Source organism: Panthera onca, chromosome C2, assembly GCF_046562875.1.
Source record: "Panthera onca isolate mPanOnc1 chromosome C2, mPanOnc1 haplotype 2, whole genome shotgun sequence".
Taxonomy (NCBI): Eukaryota; Metazoa; Chordata; class Mammalia; order Carnivora; family Felidae; genus Panthera; species Panthera onca.
In genome coordinates, this window is record NC_138347.1 from 141,985,270 (window position 1) to 141,999,870 (window position 14,601).

The 14,601-nt window shown below is 44.0% G+C and overlaps 1 protein-coding gene across 8 annotated transcripts in view; it reads left to right on the forward strand.

Moving 5' to 3' along the window:
- The window catches only part of RARB (retinoic acid receptor beta), a 672,606-nt gene that overhangs the window by 565,245 nt on the left and 92,760 nt on the right, over window positions 1-14,601 (forward strand). For all 8 annotated transcript variants that reach the window (XR_009612006.3, XM_060638522.3, XM_060638523.3 and 5 more), the window contains one exon: window positions 4,069-4,210. Coding sequence is in view for 7 of the 8 variants with exons in the window: in XM_060638522.3 (XP_060494505.1) it covers window positions 4,069-4,210 (142 nt within the window). In the remaining variant the exon portion in view is untranslated. The remainder of the gene's footprint in view (window positions 1-4,068; window positions 4,211-14,601) is intronic.

A 14,601-nucleotide genomic window follows, 5' to 3' on the forward strand; every position in this document is an offset into this window, starting at 1 on the left:
GTGGTACTGGGACACCCAGTTGTAGAAATCTAGTATGCCCATTGGCTCCCTGAGGCTGTGACCACTGGCCGTAGGCTGGCATTCCCCCGTGGCACCCATGTATCCTCTGAAGTCAATTGTACTATTGTCTGTTATTTTAAATACTATAATTGAACAGGAATAATATAGAAAGGTAAGCAAGATACCAAGGTTACCTGGAAGAGGAAGCATTCCTGTGTGCTTGGATCACTCAGGGAAGGCTTCCTGGATGAGGTGACCTAGCTCTTGAAGACTTGACAGAATTTTTGGGGTTTACTGGGAAAAGGATGTTTCGGGAAAGTGAGAAAATTGTGATGCCAGTAACTCTAGACTAGTCCCCGCTAGGTTACAGTTTTTGCCCACGCAGGTGGACAGCCTCTCCTTCCTTAGTCTTCCTTTTCCTTGGCCATTTTCTTTGCTCGCAGAAATTCCTTCATCTTCACTTTCAAGGCATCCCAATTTGTCACTCTCTGGTGCAATGACACACTTGGGATGTACACCCTGAAAGGATCTGGGAAATAAGCCGCCCAGCCCCTCACTTAGAAGATGAGAGAGCTTCACCTCCTAGGGCTGTGACTGGGTCAAGGCCACACAGTGATAATGAGGAGGCTGCAGTCCAGCACCTAGACCTCCTCTCCCGTGCCCTTCCTCTACTGCCTCCTACCTATTCCTACCCGCCCCAACCCCGGGCTGCTCCTCCAAATGGAACCAAATCCTTCCTTCCTTCTTTTTTTTTTTTTTTTTCTCTTCTAAATGTATCTATTTGAGAGAGAGCTTGCACACAGGGTGGGTAGGGGTGGGAGGGGCAGAGAGAGAGGGAGAGCGAGAGAATCCCAAGCAGTCTCCACGCTGGCAGCCCAGAGCCCGACGTGGGGCTCTGGGGCTCGATCCCCAGAAACCAGGAAATCATGAGCTGAACTGAAAACAGGCATGGGACGCTTAACTGACTGAACCACCCAGGTGCCCCTGAAATCCTTCCTTTTATATGCTCAACTTTTCAGTGTTTTCTCCTCTAGGTATGTTTCTGCCCATCTACTGGCTTCAAGGACTATCACGCTTTGAATTCAGTACTTCTAAACCCATTTTTACATGTGACAAGATTTGGGTTGCAGTTTTGTTTCTCCAAGTATGAGGCTTCCGATTTTAGGTTGGCACAGATTTGTGGCTTTAACTCTCGCTGAACCACCGAATGAGAAACATTTTCTCTGAATTCCTCAGTGATAGTCTCATGTCAGTGCTGATCTGTCTCAGGAAGTGATAAGGCCTGGAGCTTTAAGCCCCTAGCAGATCTCGTATCCAGGGAGAGCGAAATAACATCTGATTATTGTTTCATTTGACTTTTGTGTTTTATTTGCCTTTTAATATTGACAAGCCAGTGCTGGCTTTCAAAGGAAGCCAGAGATTAAAGGTCTCCGTTTTAAGTAATGTTAGAATTTAGAGTCAGCCTAAGAAAAAACATTAAGCAGCTAAAATTTAGGTGGCACGGGGCACAGTGTCACACACATGCACACGCTAGGTCCTCAAAGCAGTCAAGGAAACGAGGTTTAAATAATAATTCCCCACAACTACTGGGAGGAGAATTTGTAGAATGCAGATATCACTCCGGCCTCAGGGGGGTTTTCTGTTTACCCAGTCCATGTATCAAAATACCTCCCAGCATCTATTTTAGTCAGCAAGTATTCCACCGTGGTGGAAATGATTTACTGAAAACTTAGACCTTCTCCTGATATCTAGCCAAAAATCTGATTGGGAAAACCAAGTCCTGTTTAGTTTCTGCCATCACTGTTACTGAACCACAATGGCTGGGCAAGTAGCGACAACATAAAGTTCTTCAGTTCTCTCTTCTTCTTTCATTTGAGCATCACGAGATTGTTTTGGTCCCCCTCTTGGTCGCTCACTAAGCATCTGCTGAACTAAATACTTAGTTTTTAATAAATGGAGGAGGTCACCTTTGGCCACTTGCTTCACACATGCAGGAAAGACCAGATCTTCCATCGGGTCAGTGTTTCTTGGCAGGAGAGCAAGGAAGTTTCTGTAAATTGAGTTTGTACATCTGGCAGCCAAAAGTGTCCTGTAGGTATATTTTTTGCATAAAAAGATATGTTTGAGGTAACCGCTCTGCACAGATGCTATTAAAGGTTCGGAGTATTTGTAACCTGTTATTTTAGATTTGGGGCATATTTGTAGCTCCAGAGGTACAAAAATAAACTGCGTTTTCTTGGAAGATGTGTGTGTCTGGGATGTGACTGGAGTTGCAACCTTAAGCAAGATTTCCAGGCGTTTACAGTTGAACCGTGCCAGTAAAAATATGTTTATTTGGACATTAAAATCCTAGGGTACCCACGTAAATATCCTAAACAATGTGTGTTACACGAGCTTTCGTTGTTAATGTGCTTCAGCTTTAAATGTTTTTAGTTCTGGTTCCTGGAGTGTGAATGTATTACAGGGAAAGTTGAACTCAGTGAGTCTTCTGTGCCATTCAGCACATTTGGTGACGCGTCTCTTAGATCCAAGAGAATTGTTTCTGATGTGGGTAAAAGTCACATCACAGTTGTGAAGACAAACCTCCCTGCTCTCAATACTCTTAGCAACATAGAGGTTTTTGTTGGGCGATCAGGAGAGAGAAAAGACAGCAGGTATGTGCCCTTCACTCCCCGTTCATTCGTCTGCGTAACAAGCATCCCTGTACTATCCATCGTCTACAAAACTGTGCGGTAAAAATGGTGAGGACAAAGAGGAAAAGGCAGTCACCACGGGCTCATGAGCCTACCGTCTGCTTTATTTCATCAGTATTTCACAGAAATCAGGATAAATTGCTTCTTTGCCAAAATATAATTTTCAGAAAGTTGAAAAGTAATAACTCTGTCAAATATTCAGTAAGCACGTATTTGAAGATTTATTGAACCCAGTCATGAGAGAAATGGTAGGATAACAAAACTGGTTCAAAGGGGGATTTGAGCAAAATGTCTAGGTAGGCAGGTTGATTGATAGATAAAGTGAAAAGAAAAGAGAATGCTGGAGTAAGACTTCAAAGTTAGGTACAATACTGGTTAATGTCCTCCAAGGCGATAAAACAGTACTCTTTGGTTCTATTTCAGCCAGACAGAAATCTTTACACCTATCCTTAACAAATATATTTGTAATTTATCTGTCTTCTACAGTCGTTACAGAGTCTGTGACCAATCGATAGTAAATAGTAAGTCAAACAAAGTTACATTTCCCAAGAGTGTTAGATGACTCTTAGGTAAGCTTGTCAAAAAGTCCATGTTGCCGGACAGTGCTGCCCGAGAGAACTTTCTGCCAGGATGAAAATCTTCCATGTAAGTGCTGTCCACTAGCTATATGTAGCTATCGAGCATTTGAAATGTGGCTCCTGCAACTGAGGAATCGAATTTTAAATTTTATTTCATTTTTATTAATTTTGATTTAAACAGCTACCTGGGATTAGTGGTTACCATGTTGGACAGCACAGCTCTCCTGTGCCATTAAATGGGCAGTCATTTTTACGCCTTGCTTCCAGTCTTGGATCATATTTGTCTAAACACTGTATAAATTACATCATATTTGAAATATTGTAATGAGCTAAATATGTGGGGAAAAAATTGGAAGAGACTTTTTTTTTGAAAAGACCAAATTCTTCCATGAATCTTATTTCTTTTGCAAATGTGATGCCTCGTATATTGTGTTTCTTGATGGTAGGCTCACCTGAAGTCATTCTGGCCAGCAAGGGGGCCGCTTATGAATTAAGCCCGTTTGGAGGGAACCCAGGTCTTGCATTTTGTTTCTCAAGTGACTCAAGTTGGTATTAATTTCCCTTTAGCAAGACGCTAACCGTCATGGCTAGTTTTGATTAAAAAGGGGCTTTCTCATTTGAAACAAAGGGAGAGCTATTAATATGTCACGAGGATTTGAAGGCTTAAATAAGTTAACTTTTCTGCTGCCCTCCCTTCGTTACTCAGACCAAGCAATCAATGCATTGATAAGGCTGGCTTTGATCTCGCACGAAACTTACCAGTTCATTTTCTTACTCACCTTCTCCCTCGCTTGCAGGGGTTTTTCCGCAGAAGTATTCAGAAGAACATGATTTACACTTGTCACCGAGATAAGAACTGTGTTATTAATAAAGTCACCAGGAATCGATGCCAGTACTGCCGACTCCAGAAGTGCTTTGAAGTGGGAATGTCCAAAGAATGTAAGTGGAGTCTCAAAAACTTTCCTTTTTCCTCCTTTGGCTTACCTATATATAGGACTTGCTCAGCTTCCAGAATCAAGTTGTGGAGGGCATAGCATGCGGAATTCCCATATGACATTAAGGATAGATTGCCAAGGCTAGGTGTAAACAGAGGTGAGCTGAAAACAGAATAACCGTGGGGATTTTCAGATCAAGCCTGAGTGGCAGCTGGGGACAAGGCAGGAGCTGTGTGCTGCGGATAGCAGATGTGTGTTTCAGAGCGGTCCCAACTCACTGTGTGTTGTTGTTGAGCCACCAATGACTAGCGCATCGCATCGCCACTTAGAGACGCCCTTTCCCCGTCCTGGCCGTGGGAACAGAGTTGTGCCCGTGTCCCTGAGAACAAAAGGAGACAAGAGGCATGAATATTAACAGTAGTAATAATTAGCCCTTTCTCAGAGGGAAGGGAGTGTAAACCTTTTGTTGTGGAAGAAATATTTAGAAACTCGGCGCGTTGGCATGTTTCCAAATTCGATTTAGCTTTTTTTTTTTTTTGTCCCAGCCACCCCCCTCTGCCAAAGAATTCTGCGGGGTTGTTTTTTTTTTTTAATGCGAAAGAGAACATTTGAATGAATTAAAAATGAGTGGTCCAAAAACATCTGATAATGGGGACTTGAAATGTACGTCACTTAATACAGACAGCGTATATATACACTGCCAACGTTTTCATCCTTACGTTTCTCTCTTTGGTGCTTTCACGTGAAGGGAACAAGGAAGCGACAACAGGCAAATGGCTTGGCTCAGGCAGGCCTAAGGACGGCGCAGGGTTGTGTAGAAGGTGAAGCACTGAATGTGATGGCTGTTACTTTATTCATCCTGTTACTCGGGGATTTGGTGAAGGCGAAGTGTGAGTGAAGCCCTGGGACAAAAAGCCAGGAACCTCAGCCATGATCATGCAGCCTGGTTCGAAGGCTCATGTTATAGGTCCAGGGCTCTCGGACTTTGGAACTGGGAAATGTGGCCATTGGGTGGTGGGGAGACTGAGGACGGAAAGCCCCCAGGGCCAAGCAGCGCTGCTCAGCTGGCCGACTGGCTTTTTGCCTGGAACTGCTTCTAGGGAATGTCGCTTGGCTGCCCAATATCCATTCTGTCCCTTCACCTCTCTTAAATGTGCCTAGGGTTTAGCATGCCTTTCCGTTTCTTGGGTTTCCGTACTTGAGGAAAAACAGCAGGACGGGGAACAATTCCGTTGACTCAAGCCAAGCATCCTATTCTGTGTCCCAGCCACCCGTCATATTCCATGTCACTGGTTCATGGTGGGAATCTGTGATGTAGGCCAGTCCAACGAGAATGAATTCAAAACTCAGGCTCAGCCTCCACAAAAAATAAAAAGACACATTAGACTTTATCAAAATAAAAAAGATGTCAGCTCTCCAACAGATACTATGGAATTAATGGAAAGACAAGTCACGTACTAGAAGAAATTACTTACAAATTGCACATCTGATTGAGGACTTGTATCTAAAATATACAAACCTCTTGGGGTGCCTGGGTAGCTCAGTCAGTTAAGCGGCTGGCTTCAGCTCGGGTGATGATCTCGAGGTTCGCATGTTCGAGCCCCATGTCGGGCTCTCTGCTGACAGCTCGGAGCCTGGAGCCTGCTTCGGATTCTGTGTCTCCCCCACTCTCTGCCCCTCCCCCGCTCACGCTCTTGTCTCTGTCTCAAAAATAAATAAATATTTTTTAAAATATTAAAAAAATAAAACAAAATATACAAACCTCTGAAAACTCAATAATAGGAAAGCAACGCAATTAAAAAAAAAAAAAAAAAAACTAGTGCCTTCAAAAATGCCAACATTATGAAAGGCAAAGACAGACTGAAAAACTGTTCCAGATTAAAAGAGACATGCCAGTCTCTTTTAATCATGCAATGCATAATCCAGATCGGATTCTTGGTCAGAGGGAAATAGTTCTAAAGGACATTATTGGGACAGTGAGTGAAATTTGAATACGGATTATAGATTATAGCACTGTAATATACTGTTCTACATTATTACTTATGAAGCATTGTGAATCTAGATGAAGGGCATACAGGAGGTCTTTGTACTATTCTTGCAACTTTGGAGCAAACTTGAAATTTTACCAAAATAAAATTACCCAAACAGGACAAAAGACTCATGCTTAAAATATTAGGACAGAAGTGCCCTCCTTTCCGATGTATGTGGACAAGGAAGCAGGTAGCCACAAGTGCCCCTCGTAGCTATCCTCCAATTCGAGGACAAAGAAGGCACTGTAGATAGAAGAGTGGAAAGACAGACAGAAACTGGGCCCTGAAGAGCTGGACTGAATCGTTAAACCAACTGCCTCCAGCAAGTTTTGTTATATTTGCCAAGAGTTGTGGTTAAGGCAGTTGAGGTTGGGGTCTTAGTCATATTTTAGGGTCCTGATGAGCAAGAATGGACTGGGTCATCAGATAGGGTAGCATCCTCCCATACCTCCTGGGAAGGTCTTTTTCCCCTGGAAACTTCTATCTGTGGATGATGGGTCAGTTGACCACATTTCAGCCAGTTCTCTTTGCTCCCTCCAAGCTTTAGAGCTATCGAATTACTTAAAATCAATGAATATGGAGATACAGAGCTAATACTAACTTAGCTCGGGCCCCAGACCCTACCGCTGAAGAGCACAACGTTGCCCTGAAGTAGCCGGATTTTTTTTATATGTGTAAGTGAGACTCACAGAATGATCCCCTGACACTCCATTTTTGGTCTCACATTCTGTAGACATGGAGGTCAGTCACGCTGCAGTTCTGTGGGAGAATTTTAGTCTAGGCTGAAATTATAAATGAGTAAGCCAGATGTGGACGCAGGGTAAAGCAGTACTTTTGCATTTATTTTGTGTGGGCTGGAGACCCATTTCCTGCTTACATTACTTAAAACCCATATCCTGCTGCTCTGTAAAAACTGGCAGCTCGGTTGCCAATTAAAAAAAAAATAATGTTTACGCCCACAGGAAAACTCTAGTTTCAACCCTCAAGGAACTTATCACCTTAATTAGATTTAAAAATATATAAATGAGAAGAAAATGGGATCATTATGCCCAAGTATACAAAAATAAATATATTTTCCTTCGAAGGAAATTGAAGGGGAAGGAATAAACGCTTGGAGTAGAGAGACTTAGGGTCTAATAGAACATTTTTTAAGCTGAAACAGAAAGAAGCAGGAAAATATGAGAATCGGTAACCGGTTATACCAAGATACTCGCAACTGAAATGAACCCAAGAATAATAGAGACTCCTAGAATGTTAGAACTGAAAAGGGATCTTAGAGATTGATTTTCACTCACCTCTCTCATTTGACATACAAGCACACTGGGACCCAGAAAGGTGAAACGGTTTTCCCAGCAATCCCCAACTGGCTCAAGACAGAACCAAGGCTACAGTTCAAGCCTTTCCTCTTCTGGCCGTGCTTTCTCTGTGGTACCAAGATGCATAAGATTTGCATTCAATTCTTGCCATAGGTCATGACGATTCATTAGTATGTGCCAGAACTCTTCGGGTGCAAGCGACAGAAAACTCAGCTCAAACTTGGCATAAGCTTAAAAAATCGGCACATGCAATTGGACGGTCCGGAGTAACATGACTGCATGCAAGGGCTCGAGGTCGTTTTGGGGGCGTGGCTCCTCGTTGTCTCCCATAGATGGTTTTTGTTTTTTGTTGTTTTTTTTTTTTACCATGTTGGTTTGGTTTTCTGGAAGATTTTACATATGGCTACTCAAGATGGCCACCAACCTGACAGAGAGGTGTGGGTCCCCATCATTTCATGAGTGCCCAGGAACTGGTTCTCATTGGCCTAACTTGGGTCACGTGCCCTTGTATAACTGTCTCACCTTGGGGGTGGTGGAGGGGTAGACCGCTGTAATTGGCTAGGTCTCAGTCATGTGCCAATCTCAGGAGCCGGGCCTCGAGGTCCACCCCACCCAAACCACATGGGGCAGGAGTGTGGGAGGAAAGAATCCCTATGTAGCTAATCAGAAAGACCTGAGGCAAAAATTTACAATGTCCCCACCAAGGCCTATCCCGTCCCACGGTGCTGTTCCCCGTATGTTCTTATTCTTTGTTCTGTTGAAGGAAAGAAAGAAACCTGAAAATCCTATTATAGTAATAGCTAACATAGGCAAGGTGTTTTCTGTTCGCCAGGGACTTCTTAACCGTTTTTAATACTTTGTCCCATTCAAGCCTAACAATAGCCGTATGAGAAAGATGAGTTACAATCCCATTCTTCCCCTTTTTTTTAGGCAGATGTGGAAACTTAGGTGCAGAGAGGTTAATTAATTTAGAGTAACACATTTAGTAAGGGCCAGTGCTGGGATTTGGATCCCGATAGTAATATATACTACATGCCATAAAAAGCAGCTTTTAAACCTCTGACTTCTCTTTTTGACTCGACTCTATTCCAAGTGGTTAATTAAACAATAATCACACTCCTTGTTGTATGTTAGAGATGTACCCCCTAGAAAGTCGTGTGCAAATTTAATTTTTATAGCCCAAATTTGGTTTTAAATGTATAAGGGGATTTACTAGTAAAAGAAATCCTTGGGTGTGGGGGATCAGGAAAGCAGGATTATTTCTTCGCTCTTCTGTTCTGTAAGTGCTGGTGGGTATGCCTTATATTTGCCAAGGGCTTTGTAAAGCTAAGGGAGCCTTTCTGCAGAGAAATAGCTATTTGTCAAAGCATGAGATTCGAAAGCGGTAGCAGCAAGTGAAAAAAATCGATTTTCAGCAGCATTCTGGAAGTGGTACAAAAATTTATGAAGAACTTGGGGAGGAGGCAAAGGAAGCAAAATGTCTCAAAGTTGAGTGATGAGCTTCTGCTGGTGGGGTGGGAGGCTTGAAATGATGTCCACAAAGGAAAGTATGTGGCCCTAAAATAAGAAATAAAAAAGAATAAATGAAGACATAAAATGTGGGATCGTGAAAGAGATGTCCCGACAAGCTTATGATACAGATAAACCACTAATTGTCCATGATGGGGAAGGGGAAGATTTAAGACGATGCCACTGAGAGACTGTGGGAGTAGAGAAAGCCTGGCCATATGCATTTGGCCAGCTACAGGCATCCAAATGCATAGCTGAAATCCTTAAGCCAGGGGTCAGCAAACTCTCTTGCAAGGGGCAAATAGAAAATATTTTTGGCTTTGTGGGCCATGTGATCTCTGTAGGAGCCCCAGAAAGTACATAAACAGAGATTGGTTGTGTTCCAATAAAACTTTATTTACAGGAACAGTAGAGAACTGGGTTTGGCCCAAAGGCCATACTTTGCCTACTTCCGCTTAGGTGGCTCACCCCGTGGTCCCATATGCCACTCTGGCTGCTCCATGAGCTCACGCTCAGCTCATCTCCCAGGGACAGTTGTTCCTCTCCTACCAATAGACACCCCAGCCGCCGGCCACCCTGGGCCATGCGGACCCGCGAGCCTCACGGCTCCATGTTTCTGTAGAGGCCGTGCCCTGGACTGGAGTTTTAGGAGCCGGCAGAAATGTCTTTTCTTCTGAGAAGACTCCCTGAGCCCTACCCCACATTCTACACAATTCATTCTGCCCCATATTTCTATAGAGCTTCGAACATGCCTCCGTGAACTGCCAACCTATTATAGTGTGATTCTTCGCACAGCATGGGCTCCCTAGCTTGATTATAACCTCCTAAAAGGCAAGGCAAGCATCATGTCTTCCTCACTTAGTAGCCCTGGAAGTTAGCATGATCGTTTGGTCAATGAAGTTAGATTAATGAAGTGATTAAGTGTGGTTTGCTTATCTATCTATCTATTTATTTATTTAGATTGTAAGTAAGCTCTATGCCAAATGTGGGGCTTGAACTCATGACTCTGAGATCATGAGTCACATGCTCCACCAACTGAGCCATCCAGGTGTCCCGAAATGTGGCTATTTTAATTTTTTTTTATTTTTTTAAGTTTATTTATTTATTTTTGAGAGAGCACAAGCAGGGAAGGGACAAAAAGAGAGTGGAGACACAGAATCCAAAGCAGGCTCCATTCTCTGAGCTGTCAGCACAGAGCCCGACTCAGGGCCAGAACCCATGAACCGTGAGATCATGACCTGAGCTGAAATCAGACGTTTGACTGACTGAGCCACCCAGGTGTCCCCTAAATGTGGCTATTTTAAAAGACAACCAAATGTGACATCTCCCTAGCTTCACTTCCTGAAAAGTTGCCAGGCACAAAACAGTTCTGGGCATGCCTCTGTTGAACTCTAAGTCATTCATTTCTCTGCTGCGGGCCCAGAACGAGTTATTCAACTTCTTTCGGCTTGTGTTTTCTACCCGAGTAAGAGAGCCTTTAGTGTTGACTGACAGCCTGGGCATGATGTGAGAACCGATGCTTTTAATCCTGTTTAGACAACAGTGTTTCTACAATGAGCTTCCTCTTGTCAGTTCTCTCCCTGGAGGACATTAGATCTTCTCGTGGATTTGCTATGGAAAATGGTGGGCATCTTGTGTAACTGTGCATGGCAAAAGTCCAAAAAGGTGCAGAGGCTAACATGGGTAAGTGGTGGGATTTGGGGCTCACCTGGCCAGTCCTTGGCTGTCAGGTTGCTCACTGACAAAAAGGGGGATCCAAGGATTAGCTAGACATTGGGGTCAGGAGGCCATTAGGAAAATGAAAGATAAAAAGCAGATCAGAAGCAAGACTCATGTGCCATGATAAAGGGGAAGTTGTGGGCTTTGGATGCCTCTGACGTTTGCCCAGGTTTCCCTGGGTCTCTGGCCTTAGAGATTGGATGCCTTTGCCCCATGTATGCAACAGAAAAACCATGGAGGTTACTGTGGCTGTCACCCCCATTCTGTTTCTTTTCTTTCTGAAAATCACTGGCCATTAATTTATAAAGGAACCTCTTCAAATTGCCTTTGAACTTATGTTTATGTGGGCCGTGCTTTTGAGTGGTGGGCAAAACATGCCTTTGATTTTGTTTGAGAATGTGGTTTAGTAAGTTAATTTCACAGCATTTTTTTCCTCTGACGGTTGCCTAAGTATATTTGTAGAATAAAGCGATTGAATAATCTCTGAATTTAGGAGTCCCTAAGTGCTCATTGACACCTTCTCATTTGGGGCATATTGAGCTTAAAAACAGCTTTTTATGAAGTCTCTAAATTCTGATTTATACTTTGGACATGAATGTCCCCATGGGTCGATTGGATAGAATGAATATGCTTTGCACGGACACTTTGATACTTCCACGAGAGGTTTTTGTTGTTCTGTGTTTCATTTCCCCTTTACTGTTAAACTTACATTAAAACAAACCTTTTGGATTAAAGGCACTTAACCTCAGTTAAAATCACTTTTGTTGATGCACAAATTATATCGATGTGCTCTTTGGTTCTACGGCTGGATTTTACTGGCTTTATAACAAGGAAATTCGTATTGTAGGTTGCCTTGTGTACTTGAGAAATTACATAAAAATCATCATCAGGGCACTTAGCGTCTTTCTAATTTTAGTTTATTTCTTCATTTGTTCCCATGTTACATCCTAGCCTGTTACTGCGTTCCCAAGGTTCGGCATGATCTTTTTGTTCTTCTCAACAGAGAGGTGGCATTAACCCCCACCTTTCCTTTCACCCCGCCACACACAAATCCCCAAAGAGCTCCCCAAAAGTAAATGAAAGGCTGGAAACTTTATATTTTTGTATCTAAAAATGTCACGGAAGCTGGAAAGTAAAAATGTGCTGTCCCTTTCCACTTGCCAAATGTTAAGGTTTTCCTGCATCTGTTTGGGAGTTTAAAAAAAAAAAACAAAAACAAATTCCGTTTGGGCACTGGCAGCCCAGTGATGTCAGTGCCACTGTGGGACTTCAAGCCCATTAACACTCCGACTGCAAAGGAAGTATTAAAATTCCTTCAGCTTTACTAACACATTTCTCCCTGCAGCCTGTCTCCTGGTAAAGGGGCGCTCAGCACATTCTCACCTTAGAAAAAGGAGAACTTTCCATGACACCATAGGACAGAGCAGAGCAAAGGAACAGAGGGCTTTGAAGGTAGCCTGAGCTGGGTTCAAATCTGACCCCACCCTCGAGCTGCCTCATCTTTGGCAAGAGGTATAATTTTGTCCTACGTGCAAGTGACTGACTGCTGGCTGACGACAACGTGGGGCAACCTTGCTGGATTGTTTCGTGCGTTGGACCTTATGAGGGTGGTGCATTTAGCACCCTGCTTGGCCCACGGCAGACCCTGAATAATGATAGCTGTTCTCTCGGGGTTCTTCTGCTGGCGGCACCCAGGCTCTGCTCTGGGCCCTGGTTGCTGCTGCCACTGTAATAACTTTTTACTGCTTTTTACTGTAATAACTACACAGCCCTGCTCCTCCTTCAGGAGAAAAGTGAAGGGCACAGGCTCTACTCGTTTTGAATTGTTTATGACGCCACAGTGTAGATATACAGCCCCAAATATTATGTCACAGCGTTAAAAATCAAGCTTGTAAGCATAGTTTCTAAGATAAATACCCGCCTTCCTCAGCTACTGTAAACTGGGAGGCAGATGGCTCATTTGCCCGGAGATGCTGGGACGTGTGTAATCAGAGTATCGTGGAACCCAACTCCATGGGGAAAACCGAACTGGGGTGTTAGAAAGGGTGCCTGGGCCCCTCCTGGCGTCCATCAGCTCAAGGTGAGGCCATCGGGGTCTCCCGGGCAGCGTCCGGTTCGCCCCAGATCACCAGAGAAGCAAAGTCTCTTCCACTCCCTGCTTCCTTCTTTGTTTGCCCCTGTGGCACCTGCCATCTCTCCCCGACGTTTATTTGGGACCCTGCGGCCCACCCTTCCTGAGTCCATCTCGCTTCACGCAGCCAGATCTTACCCGCTGGCCTGTTCCTCAGCACTGCTTTAGCTGTTAGCCATATGGCAGGAGGACTGCAGAGAACATGGGTGATAATATGACAGTTGATGGTCACAAAGCCCTTTACCAACAGCAAAGTCTCCCAGGACTTTGAGTCATCTCCTGTGGCAGGCCGGAAGGGACTAATGCTCGGGTCCTCAGTGTCCTGACGTTCAGAGACACGAAGAAACCTGCCGGCAGTCTCACTGGCGGCTTCAACCCGTGGGTCCTAAACCCAGCTCCTAATATCTTTTTTTTTTTTTTTTTTAATGTTTTTTAACGTTTATTTATTTTTGAGACAGAGAGAGACAGAGCATGAACAGGGGAGGGGCAGAGAGAGAGGGAGACACAGAATCTGAAACAGGCTCCAGGCTCTGAGCTGTCAGCACAGAGCCCGACGCGGGGCTCGAACTCACGGACCGTGAGATCATGACCTGAGCTGAAGTCGGACGCTTAACCGACTGAGCCACCCAGGCGCCCCTCCTAGTATCTTTTCAACCACGCCCTGCTTCTCTAACAATGCAGTTCTTGGGCGCATTTAACACTACACCGTTTCAGTACCTTCACCCCCTTGTGCTCCCAAATCACATTTTCGGGCATTTACGTATGATTTAATTTAACGCACGTAATGGTTTAATACAGTGTTTTCCCTAGAGTAAATGCCGCAGGCAGCGTCCGAAACCTAATTTGGGGGAGTACTAAACTTAGTACGCGGTAATACCAAATCGTACAGTGATAAAGTCATTCCCTTTTCAGTAGTCACCCCATCTATTTGTTACTAATGGGAAAATCTCAGTTTGATGCCAGTCCATCCTTTATTAGTACCTCTTGAACGTTTGCTACTCCCTCTTTTTAATGGAGACAAGACAGGCAACCAGCCTTCCTAACCTAGTTAGGACGAAGTGCTGTTTATTTCAGAGGAATGCAAACTTTCTGAATGACCAGACACTACATATCTTAAGCTCTGCAGACGATTCAGTGATTGTTGCAACTCTTTGGCTCTCCCATTGCCGCATGAAAGCTTCATGAACGAGCATGGCTGTGTTCCACCAAAACTTTAGGCAGTGAACCTGAAAACCCTGTTTATTTTTACCTTTAACTGCGATTTATGTCAAATGATACTGCTGTCGTCTTTATAGTCGTAATATAAAATTCTCTAAATTTTATTTAGGCAAAAAAAAAATCAATTTAGAAAGAGTATAGTGGCCTCTAATGTGAGATATCATAAAGGTAAGACAGGAAGGGCAGAAGTTAGAGAAACTCTGGTTTTATCTGTTAGTTGGTCAGGTGTTCTTGCATCTTGACAGGAATAGAGCAGATTCTGGGGGAGCCTCAGCCCCTTCCAGAGCCCCCTGTATTGCTACAGTTGTTGGTGAGTAGACCATTGGCCCGCCTTTGTCTTGCTGAGGTCCCCTCTGCCCTTCCCCCATCCTGAGCTGTGCACAACTCAAGGATGGGCCGCTGGGTCTTGCTTTTCTTGGATCCTCAGGGTTTAGTCCTGTCCTGATACAACAAAGGCCCAATGAGCGGGTGG